General features: G+C 41.8%; 1 protein-coding gene across 12 annotated transcripts in view; it reads left to right on the top strand.

The window, feature by feature from the left end:
* PTPRM (protein tyrosine phosphatase receptor type M) overlaps window positions 1-21742 on the top strand; it is an 838757-nt gene that overhangs the window by 770719 nt on the left and 46296 nt on the right. For all 12 annotated transcript variants that reach the window (XM_061595686.1, XM_061595700.1, XM_061595730.1 and 9 more), the window contains one exon: window positions 5623-5720. In XM_061595686.1, coding sequence (XP_061451670.1) covers window positions 5623-5720 — 98 coding nt within the window. The remainder of the gene's footprint in view (window positions 1-5622; window positions 5721-21742) is intronic.

Genomic DNA, 21742 nt, shown 5'->3' with positions numbered 1-21742 from the left:
AGTTGCTCTGCCTGCAGGAAGAGGAGGAGAATGGGCTGGGGAGAGAGTGGAGGATGTTTATCCCTGCAGCAGTGCGGTCCTGCTCCTCCTCTCCCTACAGATGGGGCAACTGAGGCAGCAAAGGCAAAGGCTCCCTGACAGGCCGAAGCGGAGGAAGAGGAGGCAATGACAGTGTGAAAGGATACTGCTGCAGTTCCAACACTAAGCCCTCTGTTGGTAAATGGGAGGCTCTGGATGGGCCACTCTGCGTTTGGAGAGTACATCTCCCCTGCCCCCGTGGCTTCAGCATCTCTCAGGGGTCAAGAGGAGGAAAGATGTTGGGGGTGCCCCAAGCTGAGCAGCGTGGTGGGCCTCTTGGGAGTCAGCGGAACAGGCCTTAAAAGGAGGGAGGGAGCTTCACTTGGCAGGCGCCCTCCCCCCAAGCAAGGCACCCTTCTTCACAAGTCCCCAATTCCCTGTGCCTAACAGCTCAGAAACCTGGAGCCAGCTCTGTTTGTAAATATTAAAACTTAACTACTATTGGATATTTTAATATTATTTTAATCGGTTACTAGAGCAATTAGTTAAATGTAACACAGCAAATTTATTGAAAATGTATTAAGCCAACAGCTCGAATTATTACAAAGCACAACACATGAGAGGCATTAAATTCTGTTAACAGTTATGGAGGATTGTGCCATTTGAATAAATATTTCTCCATTTGTTTCTATCTTCTTATTTTTAGTAGACTCGCAGTAGCAAAAAAGAGAGTATTTTATATCATTGTCCCATGGTAGAGAGTACCAGCCATTATATTATATTGCTAATAGATTATGTCATTGGATTCGTAGCAGGAAAATGCTGTTCTTTCCCATAAGAGAGCTGAGAATAAGCTGCTTTTTCATAATGGGCAATACACCAAACCCTGCTGCAAAGCAAGTTCTGTTTATTTTGTGAGAGTTACTTGCACAGGATCTTGGCACACACCCCTTGAAATTAAACAAGGTTGCACAGCAGCAATTCTTGGTGGACCATGCTCTATGTCAACTTCTGTAAACTTGGTTCCTATAATGATTACAGTGTCGCTTCCTTCCTACCCTGAATCTCTGAAATCGAATTGTTCAGCTCCTGATGACAATAAATCCTGTACCCTTACCTGCCCTTTAATGCTTTTCAATTCTGTGTGGAGACGTGACAGAGTAATAATTTATTCAGATGTCAGAAAATAATTTGAAAAGTGTCAAGAAGAAAAGAAAAATAGGATAGAAGAGAATTACTTTCAAAGACATGCAGCTAGCCTCTTTTTTCCCCATGAATGTCCTGAGTCCATAATAATTTGTGTGGCTCTCTGATGTACGAGAAAGCAGCTAAAATGGATAGATAACAAATGCTCTGTTACAATCCTCCTCCCCTAGGTTGTTTTAATTACCATTGTCTTGCTATAGCAGCTAGGTTGGAAGAGGGAACACAGTTGACATTCCAAAGAAGAGCATTTCTCTCATCCCTCATTCCTAGAGGATTGTGTTATGCTGTAAACCTAACATCTGCAAGGCTGCAGAAAGTTATCTGAGGGAGAAAGGATGATGAATTGTGTTGGAAGAAAAATTTGATCCAGTTCCTTCCAAAGCCATTGGGATTCCTAGCCTTGGAAAATTAGTTTTCATCTTTTGCTTTCCTACCCCACCCACCCTCATGTTAATGTATAGGATCTGTTTTCTGGCATGATCTAAGACTTGCATACCCAAAACACATAAATCTACACAGAAGATACCATTTACTAAAGATTAATAGCACAATCCATTACCTATCCTACTAATTTTTAAAGGGACTTGGCATGCATAACTTATAGTTGTATGATGGCTGCAAATTATAGATTACTATAAAATATACAGGAAGCCTATTAGGAAATGAACTGCTTAGGTGATGCACAGACCACAATATCCTTCTACCATTGCAGCGCCAGTGCTACAGTACTATTTTGCCCCATTTCTATTACTCTAGTGTTTACTATCCCTTTGGATACAATGTGATAATATGGGCACAGGTGCATATGTGATTGGGAATGGATGTAGGGTTCCATGGAGACCTCTTCCCTCCCTGATTAGTTTTCGGCCATGCACACATTACCCATTACACAGGATTGGAGACTCATGAATACCTGCTATAAGCCCTTAACCTTCCCTGTGTTCCCTCATACATCTGGGAAGTCATACCCACACACTGTAGCACAAAGTCTTAGGTTTTTAAGAAGCATAGTCAGACTGAGTTGGGTGATGATGTCCCTCTTCTCCCAGTTCTCCTTGGCATGACTCAGAACAAGTCAAACTACTCATGGCCCCCGATCACTTATTCCAACTGATTTCAAGTCATTTTGGACCCGTTCCCAAACCTTCTTTGAGCCTCTAAACAACAAACAAACCCTTAAGCCTCCAGACTTTTTCCGCCTAGAAGTGTCCCCTTTCCATTCATCCCAAGCTTTCATATGCCTTCCTTCCTGCACATTTCACTTGCTGCTGGCTCCAGACACCATTACAATGAGCAAACTACATTTTCTGGCATTGGTTCATTGTTCATGCTGAGATTAGGGACTTCCCTCCAACTCCCATCATAGCACCCATAAGTCATGCAAGGAGATGATCACTCATTGATGGGTAGTTGGAAGGGCTTAGAGACCCATGCAGGGCTGGCGTCAGTGGGTGGCCAGGTTGGGCAGTGGCCAAGGGCAGGCCTGGCCCTGGAGAGCAGCAGGGTGGGTGGGGAAAAGGGCCAGCTGATGCTTACTCACAAATGCCACAGCAGGTAGCCCTTTGTGCTTCCAGGCAGGAGAGAAAGCGGAGGAAGTTTGTCCCCACAGCAGCACCATCTTCCTCCTCTTCTTATGGGCGGGGCAGCTGAGGCGGTGGCAGCAGCTCATCCAGACAGGTTGAAGTGGAGAAGAGGCAGGAGTAGCAGGCTCAGCGTCGGAGCTGCAGCATCCCTCCTTTCACGCCACCACAGCTGCCACCTCCTCTTTCACCCCTTTGGCCTGTCAGGGGGAGCCTGAGCCTCTGCCACCTCCTTAGTTGCCTGGCCTGCAGGGAGAGGAGTAGGATGATGGCCCTTTCTTTACGCTCATGGGTGACGCAGTTCTCCTCTCCATACGGGCAACCAAGAGGAGGACGAGAACTCGGCAACATGAAAGAAGAATGCTACAGTTCCGACACTGAGCCCTCCATTGCTAAGCAGGGGGCTCTGGATGGGCCCCTGTGCAAGTGCAGAATGCACCTCCCCTGTCCCCGTAGCTTCTGCATCTCTCAGGAGGTAGGAGGAGGAGAAGTTTTGGGGGGCACCCCAAGCTGAGCAGCACGGTGAGCCTCTTGGGAGTCCATGGAGCAGGCCTTAAAAGGAGTGAGTGAGGGGGCTTGGCTTGGCAGGTGCCCTCCCCCCCAAGCAAAGCACCCTTCTGAACAGGCCCCCAATACCCTGTGCCCAGGGCCCCCCAGAAACCTGGAGCCAGCCTTGGACCCATGGGTACAGGAGCAGGAAAAGCTGCGTTCTTCTCCAGTGAAGATTAAAATCTGAGTTGGAGAAGATCTTGGGGTGTCACACTTAAGGCAAACACTGCAAATCACTGAAGCTCGTATTCTGAACCAAGCAATCACAAAGCTTGGTGCTATCTGAAATGTCTGCACATGCGGTACATATCAACAGTTATGGCTGAAATACAAGTCTTCCTCAGGGCTAACTGAACAGTCTAGGAACTGAAATAATCAGCAAAGTGCTATGTCTATTTTTGTATAATATGGAAGTTGCAACTCAAACGGAGTAGAGATATATGGTTCTGCTCAAGTGCCATGCATAAGATGCTGTTTTGACTGCAGGAGGCTGCAAGCAACTACTTTTGCAGCCACAGCTAACACTAATATTTGAGACTGGACAGCTTCTGCATATAAATAATAACTTCATATAATGCACCTGCTCTGAGCCTCCAGGCCAATGCTATTGATCTTGCGAAAACAGTTGCCTAGTTTTAATTGCCTTTGTCATTTTTGTATAGGATACCGAGACAAAACAGGGCAGGAGATGCAAGATGAAAACATTAAAGCTAAATGTTTTCAAATGTCAATGAAAAATACATTTTAACAAATTACTGTTAGATATGTGGGTGTGGGTTTTTTTAGTTTAATAGTATTCTTTAATGTGTTGTTCCTGAGATCCCTGGGCACATCAACTTTAAGATGCATGTGGTGAAGTGTTATGTTGTTTGTAGCTATTGTTTTACAAAAACAGTCTTACATCAAGAGTGATTACAATTGCAGCTTCTTATCAGCTGTAGCCAATTCTAAATTTAAAAGGTATCTCAATGTTTCAAGCAATGCATGTCATTTGTTAGTGAGAGCAGGCTGATAAATTTAACCATTTGTTCCCAAATGAATAGACTAATAACATTCTCATGAATAAGTGACTAAAAGTGTTGTGAAGAGGATCAGTAAATGACTCTTTGTAGATGTAGGATTTTAGTAATTGACAGTGTTTTGAATCTGCTTATCTATGCCTCCAATAGACTGACAAACTGACATGGCAGTGTAAAAAAAAAAAAATACAGAAGCAAAAGTGTCAGAAGGATACCTGGATAGGATCACACTGTCTCCAAAGGCCCGGTTCATAGCTTGGGGTTAATTGTAGATCCAGCATTGATCCTGGATTCCCTTATAGCACTCCAGAAACAACAGGCACAGACTACTCCGGAGCACAGAGACTTAGGGGTCCCCCCCGGCTCATTTCTCACATTAAGACCTGCAGCAAAGGTAATTGTCAGGCCTAGCATTTGAACTATTTTCTCTGCTGCAGTCAAAATAATAAACTGCCTCCAAAAACCTGCCTCATTTCAGAGGAGCAATTTGATAATTAGACTAATTAGGTAAACAGTGCAAAGTAAGATAAATGTTTAAACTGGAAAAGGCCAATATAATCCACTGAAACTCTGCTTATGTCAAAAACACATTTTCTAATGTTACCAAAAAGGAGCAACAGTATGTAAAGGGGGTCACAGCACCAGCAGCGCTCTCTTGGCAATGTCACTATTTGTATTTCAAACATTTATATACTGCTCAACGCTGCAGTCTGTAATCAGTGTTTGTCAGGACAGGGGTGGGGTGGGGCGGGGCAGTTGTGGGAGCTTCTGGTTGGCCACACCCCATCCTGGCAAGCAGCTGCACTGCCACTGCTCTGTCCTTACCCCCACTCCAACAAATGCTTGCTGTCAAAAAGATTCGTGTTACCAATTTATCGCAATCTCAGCCCTGGTAGTTAAGGAAAACAATATCTTCACATTGCAATCTTATGTCTACTCAGAAGTCAACCTTGTTGATTTCAGTGACGCTTTCTCCAAGGTAAGTTTGTGTATAGGGTTGAAGCCTCATGTTCAATAGCCAAGTTTCCTTCATTGTAAGGAGAACAAATACCTTGCAAATAAGCTAGTTAACAAGAAAGAAACTGAAACCTACATCAAGCAATTAAATTCATGAGCCTATGGAACTCTGCCTGTCTTCTAAGCACACTTTAGGAGTGTCAGGTTTTAAAGACTCTCTGACATCATCAATGGGCAATCTTCCATTCCTGAAATATGCTGAAAATAATCTGTGGATTGATTTGTCTTTTCAGGACCAATGCAAGAGACAATATATGACTTCTGGAGAATGGTCTGGCATGAAAATACAGCAAGCATAGTCATGGTGACAAATCTTGTGGAAGTGGGAAGGGTAAGAAAGTTTGGAGAGTTTTGTGTCTGCGTGTGTGTCTTGGTGAATATACGGAGAGAGAGATTGTTGTTGTTTTTTAAAAAAGAGGTACCAGTACTCTATAAGCATATGAAAGTATGCTTTTGAACTCAACAGCTTTGCTGTTAACATCTGTGTAAGTCACTCCAGTCTCAAACACAATGGACATTTTGTGTTTAAGAACCCGTGTGCTGGAGCAGTTCAAGAATCAGGCTAGGACTAGGGAGGCCCTGATTCAAATCCTCACCCAGGAACAAATGACATAAAAGCAGTTGGGGGCAGGATATGGATCAGGGGAGATTAGTAGCTGTTGCCCCCCCCCACCTGTGTCTGACACCTTCATTATGTAGTTTCCATCACATACTGAAGAAGCACCTATTTACCCTGGCCTTTGACACCTGACATTTATTTATTTAATTAATTAATTAAATGTATGCCCCACCCTATCTCCCAAAGGAGCCAAGGATGCACACTGTTCTTTTGATCATATTTATGTGAAAATGATGTTAATATTATATTTTTAATTGCTGTAATCTGCCCTGGGCCCTTGACATGAAGGGTGCATAAGAAATCAAAGAAGTAGGAGGAGGAGGAGGAGGAGAAGAAGAAGAAGAAGAAGAACTGATTCCTTGATGCAAATTACCCTTTAAATCAGCTAGTGGCCATAGATGGGAAAACATACAAATGCAAGTTCTTGTGTGTTGTCCCATCTGCAGCTAATAGCAGCTTGCAGGGAAGCAGTTTTCATTAAGGAATAAGAATGACAAGAAGAGTGAACCACTTCTTCTCATACCACAGCCCTGACCAAATTGCTTCCTCTCCCCCACAATTGGTTTTAGGCAAAAAGAAAGAAAGAAAAACATCATGTGACATGGCCCTCAGCCGCAGAGGCAGCGGGTGACTTTATTTACATTATTGTATATTATTTTCAATATTTATATTCTACCTTTTAGTACAAAATGCTGATCACTTAGCCTACCTCACAGACTTGTTATGAAAATAAAAATGTGTGGCATGTGCATGCAGAGAACCATGTGGGCCAGCCTTAAGGATTGGATAAAAAATTAAAAAACAAACCCTCAAAGATGTTTCTGTAGGAAATTTTCTTACCTATTAACCAACCACAGATTTCTTCAGAGATTTGGATGGCCTAACTTCCTTCTACTTCAAAAAGATACTCATACACAAAATACAAGGGAAACCTCTCCAGTACACCTCAAATAGAAAATAATTCTTTTCTTCTTCTGTGATTCTACACAGCACTACAGCACATATAACTGGATGGAAAAGGGAGGCCATTTTGGCCTTTATGTGTAAAAATTAATGTGCATGATACAACTACTTTCTGTGATGATCAAATTGTCTAGCTGTTGCTAAGTGGAGTTGTGCTTTTCATTTACGTAGATATAGAAATAATAAGTGGAGGCAAATCCAGACTTTTAGGTTCCACAAGGAATAAGTATCTTAGCACGTGTGCACTTTTATTTTCAAAAAGTAGTAAAAGAAGCTAACTGTTTGTTTTAAATGGCCAACAAGAGTTGTTGGCTTTTGTATTTATTATATCTTACTGTATTAGTAGCATCAATGCAGGTTAGGATATTTAAAGTGGCCTAGGGAGTAAGCTGTTCAATTTCCCTGTGAAAAACATCATCATCTATGTTGTCAACATCTCCAGGAATAGTGCATTTATTGGCTGCTGAAAAAATGGGAAATTGTAGATATACTTTGGTGTAGCTAAAACAGTTATGATGCATGTTTTTAATTTCTTGGCAACACAGTAGTTTATAATTTTCCCTGAAAAATAGATGCATGGACTATAGAATGATCAATTAATTTTTCAGTAGTATGAGTAACTATGTCATTTCCAGGTTATTTTATTGTAAATTCAGTTTTCATTCTGTGTTTAGAATTGGAGGGGGGGTCATGGTTTATTGTGAGTTTAAATCCTACTGCTTAGACATCTAAGTGCCTGAGCCTGCTCACAAATCAGGCAACAGGGCTACATTTGGACATCAAAGCAGTACGATTTGTGAGTATAATTAGATACTGTTACAGAAGCACAAAAATACAACCCGTTGGACTAGCTAAAGGTCAATTTGAGGCCATTTGACACCCCATAGGTCAATAAATCAGCTCTGCCATTTATATTCAAACTAAAGCAAAAATTTAAAACTAATTTATTGATATGAACTTTCCAATACATAGTTGTGAACAGAGGGTTTGGCTAGATGACCTGCACCATTCCTTCCAACTCCTTGATTCTCTGATTATAACATTGAGATCTGGACCGGAAGAGGACTGCAGGCTTCATGACACTGCTGTACAGTTTTTCAAGGGGCTGAGGTTGAAGTCTATGTTTTTTGTTCTTGTTATATAATTGCTGCAATGTCTAAAAGAGCAATTTAAAAATTATTAAAAACTATAATAAAAAAAAACTAAGATGCCCCAAGAAGACACAGATTACATGTAGAAATTATCCTTATTCCCCACCCACCCTCTCTGTGATGGGGTATCTGTAGCAAAGTGGTTGTCTGATATCTTCGCTGTGCACCTAGTTCATGGTTCATCCTACCACGATGACACTCCTTTTCTTATTTATATATCCTCATTCCTCCCTTATTTTCAAGTTAACATCGACTGTTTCCTTAAATGACGACTTCTATGTTTTCCCAGTCCTGAACAAAATGGATTTATCAATGTCCCATTATATAGTTAACTCTTTCTTACCTGTATTTCATGATATAAGTTAGCTTTGAACATTTTAGCACTGTTTTACAATTAATTTCCCCTTGCAGGGTTGTAGGTGGTTCCACTGTTTCCATCTTTGACCAGTAATTATTCTTGCAGATACTAGAAGTTGTTAAATCAACTAAACCAGTATTTTGACAACTTTCCCCAATTTCTTTATAATACTACGATTGGCTCATGGGATATAAAGAAGTGATACACGCTCACTGGATGTGATACTTTGCCACAGGATTTGCTGGTTCCAGGCCTGGCATCAACACTCCTGCATGATGGGGCATTTACTGGGCGCATGTACTCTGGCAGAGCCCACCAGGGCTGTTGTCATGCCCCTCCCCCCAGTGCCTGCTACCATTTGGGCCATACCCCACTGGCTCTGCTACAAAGGCCACCATCCCAATCCATCTTGCATTCAAGGGCTCGCTCACTTGTGGGCTTGCCCAGCAGCAGCTCAGATCCCAGCGTCAGAGGCTGGCTGCAGCTGGGACTTGTTTGAAGCTTGACAGAGCCGAGTCTTATTTCCACCCCAGATAAGCAATCTCCAGGAAAGCTCAATGATGAGAAGAGTTGCAGCCCTTCTATACTGGGAGCCAGGGATTCATCAAGACCTCTGAAGGAAAGGTTTTGGGATTCTGAGAGTGCTCTTAACTGGGGGAGATTGCAAAACAAGGACATTACACTAGTCCATTATAGTACCACCAATGAGTAAGCATGCAAGGTAGAGGCTGGTAGCTGCAGGAGCACTGCCAATGGGGGGGAGACAGACAGACAGACAGACAGATATATAGATATATATTTCCTGCTAGGAGCAAAAGAAACTTGTAGATAGATCCTGGTTGTTGATCCATCCAGGATAAACTTGTCCTGGTTGTAGATCTAATCCTGTGTATCATAAACCAATGCAATCTATGATATTTTTTATGAAACATAACCATCTTATTTAGCCAGAGTGAAGAATGGCTAGCCTGTTCCCAAACCTATAGATCTTACATATGCAATAGCTCTTACAAATTGTATCCATCATGCAGGCAGGGATAACCTGGATAACATTCTTTCTTCCCTACTTCCAAGAGAATGCATTATACTAGTGCCACATCCTCCCAGCCCCCCAAAATATGCACACACTATATATATATAAACCTAAGATCCAGTTTAGGATAGTGGTGTGTTTCTGCAAAGGGCAAAAATGTGAGTGCTTTCCACTGTATCATGTGAAACTATTCCAGAAGTCTAATCCTATGCAAGTCTATGCAACAGTAAGTTACACTGTGTTGAGTGGGGCTTAATGCCAGATAAGTGTGCATATAATTGCATCCTGTAAAAACTACCTATTTTGTTAATAGTTAGATTGGAACATGCAAGTTTGGCAATTAAATTCCACAAGGACCATGGTCTCCAAAAGTGTACAAACTGTGTTTCCTGACTATTAGGCACATAGGGGAGTATTGTGCCTTAGTCAGTAATGATTTTAACTGGCTCTCTGTTCTTGAATTTTCTTTGGATTTTGTTTTCACTTCAGTATCATATTTAACAATAGGTCAGATTCCTATAGAGCCGATGCTGTGACTTTTCTTGGCTTTGAAGTTTTTTTATATATTTTCTTTGCTGTGGTAACTGCTCACTGCTGATTTTGTTATTTGACTTACAGATTTGTTTGGAGACTGCTTGCCCATTTTAAATCCAAAAATGGGGGGGGAGATAGCTCACCTTTTTTCTTCTAGGAGAGAATACCTGCTTAACATGTTTGCCACATAACTTTTGTTTGTCCTTCATGAATTAATCATTAAGGGGGTGTATGTGTGTTTGTTTACCCAGAATAGATAGTCATTAAATTTGTGCTTGGATATAGCTTTTGCCCTGGAGCTCTATGCACCAGGATGGTTTTAATTGCAGGCAGAGGAGCCACTGGGAGGCTTTCCCTCAAGCAGGCACCTGCTACAGATTATTTAGTCCCTCCATTCGCCTCTAGCAGGGCCTGCATACATCTGCCAATACCTGTCATTATCTGAGGCAGAGTTGTCAAAACCCTGCATCCTTTAAACTCTCCTGAGTTCCAGCAAGGGATCCTTGTCAGTTTTCCTGGCACTTGTAGACCGCAGTGCACCTGGTATTTAAATGGCAGCAAAATGTGTTTTGATTGTTTTCCTTCTTTAATGGATCTACCTGAGGGACATTTAGCTCTTTATCTGGTAGCATGTTACTGAGTTGCTCACATTTACACTGTTTCTGTGGAGAGACAAAAAAAAAAAACAATACCCCCCAACCCCTCATGTTCTTGTGCTATTATACTGATCCATCTGCCATAGGTTCTGTAACAAAATCTGCAGAAGTCCCCCAGGAATGTTTTGCTCTGGCAATCTACACTAATGATTTATGAACATATTTTACCAGCTTTATGAAGACCTCATTAGAATGTGACTGAATTCTAAAAAATACAAACAATGCCACATTGGAATTTAGGATAAGCCATTACTGAGTTGCCATGAAAAATTATTTGAAAAATGATGTGATGGAAGTGCTGGTTTCCTTCCCCACCCCACTCCCCACACACAAACATTGTCCTGGAACTGCTCCAGTGATGAGAGAATGTTGAATCAGAAGTGGCCATACACAGATTTTTCAGGCAAGATCCATGAGCAGGTATTAGGAGGTCTGGCAAGCTGAGGGATGTACGGCAAGGATTCAGTCTGTATATTGCTACCTTGCAAAAGCAACTATGCAACAAGGAAATTCAGTTGCGCTCATAGACCATTACTCTCCTGACTCATATAGTGACTTTGGATCAGGCTTGCTCACTGTTCTTGATGCTCCTTGTTTGCCCTACCATCTTTTCCTTGCCTCATTCCCGCTAAAATAAATAGAGGCCAGTTTGACAGCAGCATAAAAAATTATGCTATCCCCTGTGTACATCTATGTGGATGACCAATTCTGACCATACTTTTTCCATATGCTTGTATAGGACTGATTCCAGAAATATTATTTATCTGCTTGCAATGTGATGGGAATGCATATATTGATTTGGCCTTATCTGGGCCCACTGGACACAGTTATTAGCTGCACATTATCAGTCAGGTTCAATAATTATTGACTGCAAGTATCTCTGGATAAGGGTCAGTGTATTTAAGGACAAAAGCCAATAATTTTATCCCTGTCCTGGGTTGCAGTGGCATATACATCATATAAAAATTGCTAGAGTCCAAAGGAATGAGATCCATGCATATCGTAATTCAAATGTACAGCTGGAAATTTTGTGTGTGCCCGCTTTTGCATTTGCTGCAGCAGTCCCACTACCAAAACAGCAAGCCACTTTTAAGCTGCAATCCAATGCACGCCTGCCTGGAAGGAATCCCTTAAACATAATGAGACTTACATCTAAATAAATTTACATAGAATTATGCTGTTACTGTTGAATGATAGCTTGCCTTCTCAGCAGTTGGAAATATTGCAACAAACATAATAAACAAAGTTCAGGCTGTGTTTGCAGTTCACCCCCACCACCCATGCACATTTCACTTCTTTATATGCTGACTGAAGCCATTGCAATTGTTTAGCAATAAAACATTTAAACAATATTTTATTTCTGTACAAAAAAATAGGGAGAAATAACCATCCGTTACTCTTAAATTCATTTATCGTAGTGACAACCTTCCTTTTTAAAAAATGTGAACAACTGTAGTCCCCAGTCGAAGTGAAGGCAGATATGAAAGATAACCTTTTTAAAACAAAAAGATGCTTTATAAAATTCAGCAGTTTAAAATAATCTTTAATCTGGAACACCAGTAAATAGGATAATATGTCTTTCCAGTCCAACCAGATTTCTGCTTTCTAATCATACAACCAGAAATTGCAAGTTGGCATTATTCCATCATGCATAGTAGGAGAGGAATCCTTAGGGAAAACAATTGGCTGTTATTCTCCAGGAAGCTAGGCAGACTCTTTTGTAATAATTTAATAAAGATGTATCCAAATCAACAGTGCTTGCCTCACTGAGCAGGGCCACATAAAACATGTGCAGAACATTGCCCTTTGTAATGCCAAGAAAATGTCTGATTGGTTTTCCATTGTCTTACATACTCTTTTCTGCAGGAGAGTGATTCTCTGGAGTCTAGAATGTATAAAATCAATAGAGATTCATATCTTAAGCCTTACTAAACCAAGTAAGGGTAACAACTTGAAAAGTGCAAATAATTGAGCTTGATAAATACACAAATAGGTGAGAGAGTTTTCTGATTCAGATATTGAAAAAGGATCAGCGTTTGCATGTCAGTGTCCTTTGGCAAGATGGTGTTCAGGCTGTCTTGTACACTGCTGCCATTGTATATAGAACATACAATCTAATATTCTAATTTACTTTCATTTTAACTATGATACAGAAAGAAAAGTTCTGACAATGTTAGGACCAAACTCTACATGAAATGAATATTTGCATCTAAACCAGGAAAATCTTGAACCTAGTATTTGCTTTGAAGGGAAATCACTCATTGGCGCCAATTTTTTGTTAGCAGAAGAATCAGTTCCTGAGAAAAGGCATCCAAACAGATCTTTATGAATACGCTTGCTAATTACTACTGTCTTTGGTATACTAGTTTCCCACCATAATTACAGCCACACTCTCAGTAAGCTTAATGTCACAGCTGAAGAGGAAACCATTAGCTGTGCTTAACACGGGAAGTAAAATAGAGTGACACTTAACCACTGTGTCTTACATACATGTCCATGAGGTTTGACTGCAGAATAGCGTCAATGCCAACATGACTTGGAAATTTGATGGGTAACATGAAATGCCCTGCCCATCAGTACTATGAAAATCTTCACTTGAACCAGTTTGTACATAGTCCAGTTATTATGCCCTAGCCCGGGGTGGAGAACAAAATCCGGCTGGCAAGACAGATCCTGAGCAGCCACACAGCCACTTTGACTACCTACCTGTCAATCACCTGACATGATAGCATCATTTTACAAACTTGTTGCTGTGTAGTAGGAATGGTATGTTTCATTGATACGACATTTGTGGGCCGAAAGGCCCTCAAAGCGGTGAACAACGTTAATACATATTAATAGAAAAGAAATATGCAATAAAAGTACAATATATGCAATAAATCAATCAAAACCATATAATGTAAAAAACTTCAGTTTAAAGCTTCAAAGGAAGCAATTAGGAGTGCTCTCCTAATTCCTTCCTTCCTTCCTTGGCAGGTCTGGTTTGGATGAGTCACATCTGCAAAGGAAGAAAAGAAGAATTGTGGGATTCGGCACTGAGTGCAAGTCTATCTTCTCACAGGGATCAGCAGAGTTTGTGTTTGGCACCAAATTTAAAAGATATCAGATGCCAACCCTGATTGTAGAGGAACAACTGAGAGCACCCTCAAGTGCTCCTGATAGTTCCTTTGCAGGTGTGGAACAGATAGGCATGGCTGGAGTAACGTGGCCTCATGGACCAAATGAGGATGTCTAGTGAGCTTAATTTGGCCCAGAGGTTCCCCATCCTGCCCTAGTGTGAAACGCAAGTCATGATACATATTCAGGCAATGCTGAACTCAGGGGTGCCACCTATACTATCTGCAGTACATTATTTTGCATCACTCGGCTGCTTTTCACTGTATACTTTGCTACTTTTCTTGACCAGTGTTGTACTAGCATGTAGTCTTTGCTCATAGTCACTGTAAAGACAGTTTGGAGAACCAAGATTAAAAATCTAGCATATATTAATGTGACTGTAACTCTGCTGCAAATCAAATGGCATCCCCCTTATTCTTTCCTTATACAAAATGCTTCAGCACTTAGCAACGTTTAGCACAATATGAAAGAACTACAAACAATTCTTATATGTCCTATACTCAGTGAAATAAGAGGGTCCTAATTAGTTAAAATTCTGTCATATGTTGGTCACCACACACTTAAAGAGAGAAGTGAGGTACCAATGGTAAAGAAATAATTTGTGACGTTATCTCCTTATTGTAGCAGCAAGCTATGCAATTGTCTGAATACAGGATAAGGATCCTATAATTTGCTATATCATTCAAGATAACTGTATTCGGGTAAGGCCAAACAATCAGATAGCATTTATATTCTTTGCCAGTATATTACTCTTATCTAGCCATCTCCTTTAGACAGAAGAATTTCTGTGGGAGAACAGCAAAGGAAGCTTTGATGATTTTTTCGCCCTGAATATTGTTTTAAATAATATTTATTTATTTAAAAGGTGTATACCTCACCTTTCATTAGTAGCATTATTAGAGTGTGATCCAACATACAATAAATTATATTAAAAAGTTAGTTTGGCCTGTGAGGCAGTTTTCCCCAAGCCACGCCGCCTGGCCCATATCTGATGTCATAGAAGGTAAAGCCACAGCTGCAAAGGAACAATCAGAAGCCTCAAAGTGCAGTCCTGTCTGCTAGATCCAGTTCCCCACCCCTGTTGTAAAGTGAGGGCATTCTAGAAATGTGTGTGCCACCAGGGAAAAGGCTCTATCATATGTCACCCCAAAACAAACCTCCTCTAATAGGTTCCTTTTGGGGAGGAAGAGTGAGATATAAATGTAGCAGCAGTAGTAGTAGTAATTGAAGTTGAGCTTTCTCTACTGATCTTCAAGTACAAGCAATCAGATCTAATGGGAGAAATTCATTCAATTTGTATATTAATACAAACCTACCTAATTCACACTTCCCATACCAATACACAAACAGTAGCCCAGCTATCCTGTAAAATTTGCACTTCTCCAAATGTTGTATTGTAGTTCTGCAGCCAAAAATGTGTACAAAATTATGCGTACACAATTATAAAATGTGTATATTAGTGAAAATAATAAACAAAAATGCATTGTACTAGGGGAAATTGCATGCAAAATGTATATATTAGGGGAAATTGCATAGAAAAATGTGAGTATTGGGGAAATGTGCATGAGATGCAGAGGATGGAATGAGCAGAGAAGTAGTTCTGTGAAGTGAGAGAAAGAGCTAACAGAGGCAAAAACTATCCATGAAAAATGGTGACGATAAAAGGGCAGTGCTGATGGCCTTTAGTACCTGAGAATTCATACAACCTCCTTAGTTTTTCAGGTATGCAAATGCATAAAAGAGCTGAAAAAATACATTTTTGTTAATTGCTATGAGTTTGCAAAGAACAAGTGCCCCTTGTGTAAAAAACAAAACAAAACACTATTTGGAACCCCACAGGGGAATAGCAATACTGAGAGGCTGATTTGAAGCAGACTAACAATGGGGGGGGGAGCCTTCAGTACCATCCCCTTCTCTCTCCAGCCACTTCTTTATTCCCTAAATTACATTGGACTTTAAAAGAGGTGATTAGAATAGTTGCTTGTTGTATCTTATACTCTGCTTAAGGTCAGATGTTAAAATATGTCCTTGTATCTGGATAGGGAAGCTATCTGGCTTGGGATGCAGCAACTGCAGATTGAACATAGCAAGTTGTGGAATATGCTATCAATGAGACAATCCAGGATATTGATGCAATGCAACAATTTTGTTTGGCACCACCCAACCAGGATCAGTTGTCATCTGCTGAATACATTATATCATCATTTCACAAACCTGATCTGTATAAAGGCATTTCAGCTATCGTGTATTGGTACGATTCTAGTAACTTGATATACACAAGAAATTTGATCATATAAATGACAGGCATGATAGCAGGATGGATTTGCCCTACTTCCTTTGGGCAATCTGCTGTTGTAGTCATATCAGACCAGCCAGTAGCTGTCCGTATGAGTGCGACTGATTTGCCTGTTGGATATTTAATCCTGTTTCCAATGCCATATAAGACTGTGTGCCTGTTTCATCGTCCTCAGTACAAGCTGAATTCTAAATTAAAATTAGCATGTGTAATAGTGTCCTTTAGTGACCTCATATGAGCTATCAATATCAAGTCTTCTACAGATAACCAGTAAGTAATTTAAAATGCTCTGTGCCTCTATAAGATTAATTTGGCTGCCAGTTCACATATTAGTATCACTTTCAGCTATAAAGAACTATGAATTGCTGTACTTACTCATGAGTCATGACCACTAACTACTTCAAGCTACCTCTCAAATGACTTTTATAACATAAGGGTGTGTCCTTGAAAATAATCATTATGTCTTAAAAGTGCATGAAAATGCAGTGTAGGAAAAGTAGTTATGCCTGTTTCAGACAGAAAGAGAAGAGGCACATGCAGGACAGGGCAGCTTTCCAGAAGTGTTACTAAAGTTCATCCATTTTTCACTGTGAAACTGATGAGTCCTTTCTGGTTACCAAATTGTATTTCATGCATCTTAATGCGAGGGTGTGGTTCCCAAGAATGCATATAGGTCCTGTAAGAGTAACATAGGGAAGCAGTGTTAAATAGCCCAATGCTGAGTGTATTGCTTCACAATAATTAGGCATAATCTCTTAATCCATCCACACATTTCCTTTCAAATAGATTTTCTTTCAAGACCTGTCCAAAGCCATCTAGTTCATCCAGCTGCAGTATCAGTAGATAGACCTACAAGCTCTCTTCATGCATTACTTGTGTGCAGGGTAGTCTTGTGGTGAAGGAGAAGTGGGGCCACTTCCCAGTGTGTGTCCCTGTACTGGGCTTCTGACATCCATGTGTTGAACACTTTGTCTGAAAAGGAAACCTACACAAGCAGCTGCTCACCTGTAGGGGTCCCTTTCCAGCCAATCATAATCAACGTACAGATGTCAGAGTTTGGGGCTAGCAGGGGGACACAATATCAGGGTGGGACAAGAAGTGGGGGCCCGTTCCTGCTTCACCATGAGATCCCCTACATCTGAGTAATATGTAAATAATTCTTAAGGTTTTTTGATAATGAGATGGTTCAATCATGTCTTAGAAATCACAAGAGAAAGATATTTTAAAACTCATCTGAACTTAACAACATGCTTATTTACCCAACTGCTTTCACAGTTTTGAAGATATTTCCTGATATCCAGCCTGAATCTGTTTGCTGTTATGTAAGACAAGGTTTCCTTGCTTCCTTTCTCTCAGTGGTTCTTGGAAACATCCATTCTTCATTTTCAAATAATAACAGGATAATCAAGTGGCTAAAAAGTTAGGTTTGGGTCTTGGATGTCTTGCATGGACCCCCCTGGCAAAAACTGTAACCAAAAGTGCCATATGCAATTGAAAATGTGTAATACTCACCCACGCTACATTATATCCACACCCATCAATTTTATTTCATTGATTTAGATTGTAGCCTGCCCAGTGCCAAAGACTCAATAAAAGTAACAATTTTATATGCTTACTTATAAAATTAATCTTTTTAAAATAATGTAAAGCAAAAGGGACCTGCAACTAAATGTTTCGGAGTGGAGTGTATGATTCCCAGCAATTAGCATTCAGAGACATACTGCCTCCGACAGTTCTACATGCACATGTTTAGAGGGTTAATAATAATAAGAGTTTCACCTTAGCAAAGCCAAAGCACAGGCTTGTCAGTTCATCCTTAGCAAAGCAATACACATGCTGGTCAGTTTCACATTAGCAAAGGCAAGGGTATTCAATTTTGCATTAGCAAAGCAAAGACACGGGGATGTCAGTTTCAAGGTAGCAAAGCAAAGAGGTTGGCTCATCAATTTTGCATTAGCAAAGCAAAGTTCAATGCATTTGGTGTCAGAAAAGTTGAGGAAACTTGCAGCATTCAGGATAGGTCCGGAAAGATAGCAAACCTGCAGACTATCAGGAAGTCTGGTGCCAAGTTCAATTTTAGCAAAAAAATCTTGCCCATCCCTAGTATTTATTTATTTTATTTATTTAATTACATTTCTAGACCGCCCTATAGCAGAAAGCTCTCAGGGCGGTGTACAACAAATAAAATCACAATTAAAATATGAGCAAGTGTGAAAAATATAATACAATTATAAAAACATTAAACATGATAAAAATCCAAAATAGAATTGCCATTGAGTTTATAAATTAAAATCCATATTAGGTTTAAAATTAAATTTAAAATGTTTAAAAAGCCTGGGCGAAAAGGTAGGTTTTTACCTGGCGCCGAAAAGATAACAAAGAAGGCGCCAGGCGTATCTCGTCTGGGAGGGCATTCCATAGTTCGGGGGCCACCACCGAGAAGGCCCTAGATCTAGTTGTTGATCTCCGGGCCTCTTTATGAGTTGGGACCCGGAGAAGGGCCTTCGACGTCGAGCGTAGTGAACGGGTAGGTACATAGCGAGAGAGGCGTTCCACCAGGTATTGCGGTCCGATGCCGTTTAGGGCTTTATAGGTAAGAACCAACACTTTGAATCTGGCCCGGAAACATATCGGTAGCCAGTGCAGCTGCGCCAGGACAGGTGTTATATGGTCAAATTTCTTTGTCCCAGTGAGAACTCTGGCCGCAGCATTTTGCACTAGCTGAAGTTTCCGAACCGTCTTCACAGGTAGCCCCACGTAGAGTGCATTACAGTAGTCCAATCTAGAGGTTACCATAGCATGGATAACTGAGGCGAGATTCTCCCTGTCCAGATAGGGTTGCAGTTGGGCTACCAGCCGAAGCTGGTAGAATGCATTCCGTGCCACCGAGGCTACCTGAGCCTCAAGTGAACAGGAGAGGATCTAATAAGACCCCCAAACTACGTACCTGCTCCTTTAGGGGGAGTGTAACCCCATCTAGGGCAGGTCGAACGTCAACCATCTGGGCAGAGGGCCCTCCCACCAACAGCATCTCAGTCTTGTTAGGATTGAGTTTCAGTTTATTAGCTCTCATCCAGCCCATTATCGCGGCCAGGCAGCGGTCTAGTACATCAACAGCCTCACCTGACGAAGATGAAAAGGAGTAGTAGAGCTGCGTATCATCAGCATATTGCTGGAAACGCACTCCAAAACTCCTGATGACCTCACCCAGCGGCTTCATATAGATATTGAAAAGCATGGGGGACAGAACTGAACCCTGCGGGACCCCATATTGGAGTACCCAGGGACTCGAGTAATGTTCCCCCAGCATCACCTTCTGGAGACGATTCCCGAGATAGGAGCAGAGCCACCGCCAAGCAGTGCCTCCCACTCCTAAATCCGTAAGTCGCTCCAGAAGGATACCATGGTCGATGGTATCAAACGCCGCTGAGAGATCAAGGAGAACTAACAGAGTTACACTCCCTCTGTCTTTCTCCCGACAGAGGTCATCATACAGGGCGACCAAGGCCGTTTCTGTACCAAACCCCGGCCGAAAGCCCGATTGAAATGGGTCCAGATAATCAGTTTCATCCAAGAGAGCCTGGAGTTGGCGAGCGACCACACGCTCTAGGACCTTGCCCAGGAATGGAACATTTGCTACCGGCCTATAGTTGTCCAAATTATCAGGGTCCAAGGAGGGTTTTTTTAGGAGCGGTCTCACCACCGCCTGTTTCAGGCAGGGTGGGACCACTCCCTCTCGTAAAGAGGCATTAATCACCTCCTTGGCCCAGCCGGCTGTTCCATTCCTGCTAGCTTTTATTAGCCATGAGGGGCAAGGATCCAGAGCAGAAGCGGTCGCCCGCACCTGTCCGAGCACCTTGTCCACATCCTCGAGCTGTACCAACTGAAACTCATCCAGTAAAACAGGACAAGACTGTGCTCTGGACACCTCATTAGGATCAACTGCTACAATAATGGAGTCAAGGTCCCGGCGGATGTTCATGATCTTATCACGAAAGTGTCGCGCAAACTCATTACAGCGGGCAATTGATGGTGTTATTGCGTCCTGGGGACCAGAGTGTAAAAGTCCCCGGACAACTTTATAAAGTTCCGCTGGGCGGTTAAGAGATGACTGAATAGAGACAGCAAAGTATTGCTTCTTTGCTGCTCTCACTGCCTTCACATAGAGTTTGGTAGAGACCCTCACAAGTGCATGATTACAGCCGTCGGGAGTTCGCCTCCATTTGCACTCAAGCCGTCTCCTTTCTAGTAGGGGATAAAGTAGATTGTTAGGTAGGTTAGCCCAGGCTATTTTAGAACTCTAAATTTAAAGATGTGTTTTTAAGTTTGTATATTTGTTTTAATGTTTTTAGTTACTGTAAACCGCCCAGAGAGCTTCAGTTATGCGGCGGTATATAAGTACAATAAATAAATAATAAATAACAGAGCAGAGCAGAGGGAGCTGTCTCAGTTGGTCTACAGGTGAGGACATATAAGCAAGTCAGCTTTCAGAGAGAGCGAACAGAGCGAGTGAACAGGCAGAGCAAACAGGAGTTTGACAAAGAAGTTCAACAGGGGAGGTCAAGGGGGAGGTCCCTAAAAAAAACAAACCCCAAATTACTAATTCACCTTCTACAGAGCACCACGTACCAGTGGGACTCTCAAGTTTACCCTGTAGTAGGACAGGACAAAGCACAGGCCACTCCAAAACAAGTAGTTAGAAAGAAACAAAAGATAGAAGAGAGTATGAACGGAAAAGATACTCCAGTGGTTGTGATCTGCAAGGTGAGTGCCGTGTTTGTGCAAGCTCGTGGCACTGTTGGAAGAAAAAGTGAGAGGCCTGGAACGGCAGGTGGCCACACTGAGAACTATAAGAGAAGATGAAGAGTTCTTAGACAGAACGCTGGAATAACAGCAGCAAAGAGAAGTGGAGTTGGAAGGGCAACAGCATGTGGTAGCAGAAGAGGAGACTGCTTTGGAGAGGAACAACGAAGTGGAGGAAACTCCGTGGGAAAGGGTGTCAGGAGCAGAAGAGCTAGAAGACACCCTTCACCAGTGGAACTATGGAACCACTTTCAACCACTCAAGGATGAGACTGGAGGACAGCCTGTGGTGGAAGAATTACAGGAGACCCCATGCGACAACGAGCAAGAGGCTAAAGCTCAATCAAGCAGGGCCAATGAAACCTCGCCCCACAACAACAAGAAGAGAAGAATACTAGTAGTGGGAGACTCCCTACTGTGTGGGATTGAAACCCAAGTATGCTGAGAAGATCCATGGACTCACCAGGTATGCTGTCTACCAGGAGGATGGATTAGAGATGTGACGGAAGGGTTGCCATTGCTCATCAAGCCCACCGACAGGTATCCCTTTCTCCTCATCCATGTAGGAACAAATGATACTGCCAAATGGAGCTATGAAGAAATCACATCAGACTTTGACGCTCTGGGAAGGAAACTTAAGGACTTTGGGGCCCAGATAGTTTTTTTCATCCATCCTTCCAGTACTTAGAAGAGGAGTAGAAAGGGAAAGAAAAATATTCCGTGTGAATGAATGGCTACAAAGGTGATGCCGGCATGAGAGATTTGGATTCTGGGACCACGGTCTATGCTTCCTGGAAGATGGAATGCTGACAAGTGATGGGTTG

This window comes from Rhineura floridana, chromosome 1, assembly GCF_030035675.1.
Source record: "Rhineura floridana isolate rRhiFlo1 chromosome 1, rRhiFlo1.hap2, whole genome shotgun sequence".
Lineage (NCBI taxonomy): Eukaryota > Metazoa > Chordata > Lepidosauria > Squamata > Rhineuridae > Rhineura > Rhineura floridana.
The sequence above is the reverse complement of the archived record's forward strand: the minus strand, read 5'-3'. Positions and strand labels throughout refer to the sequence as shown.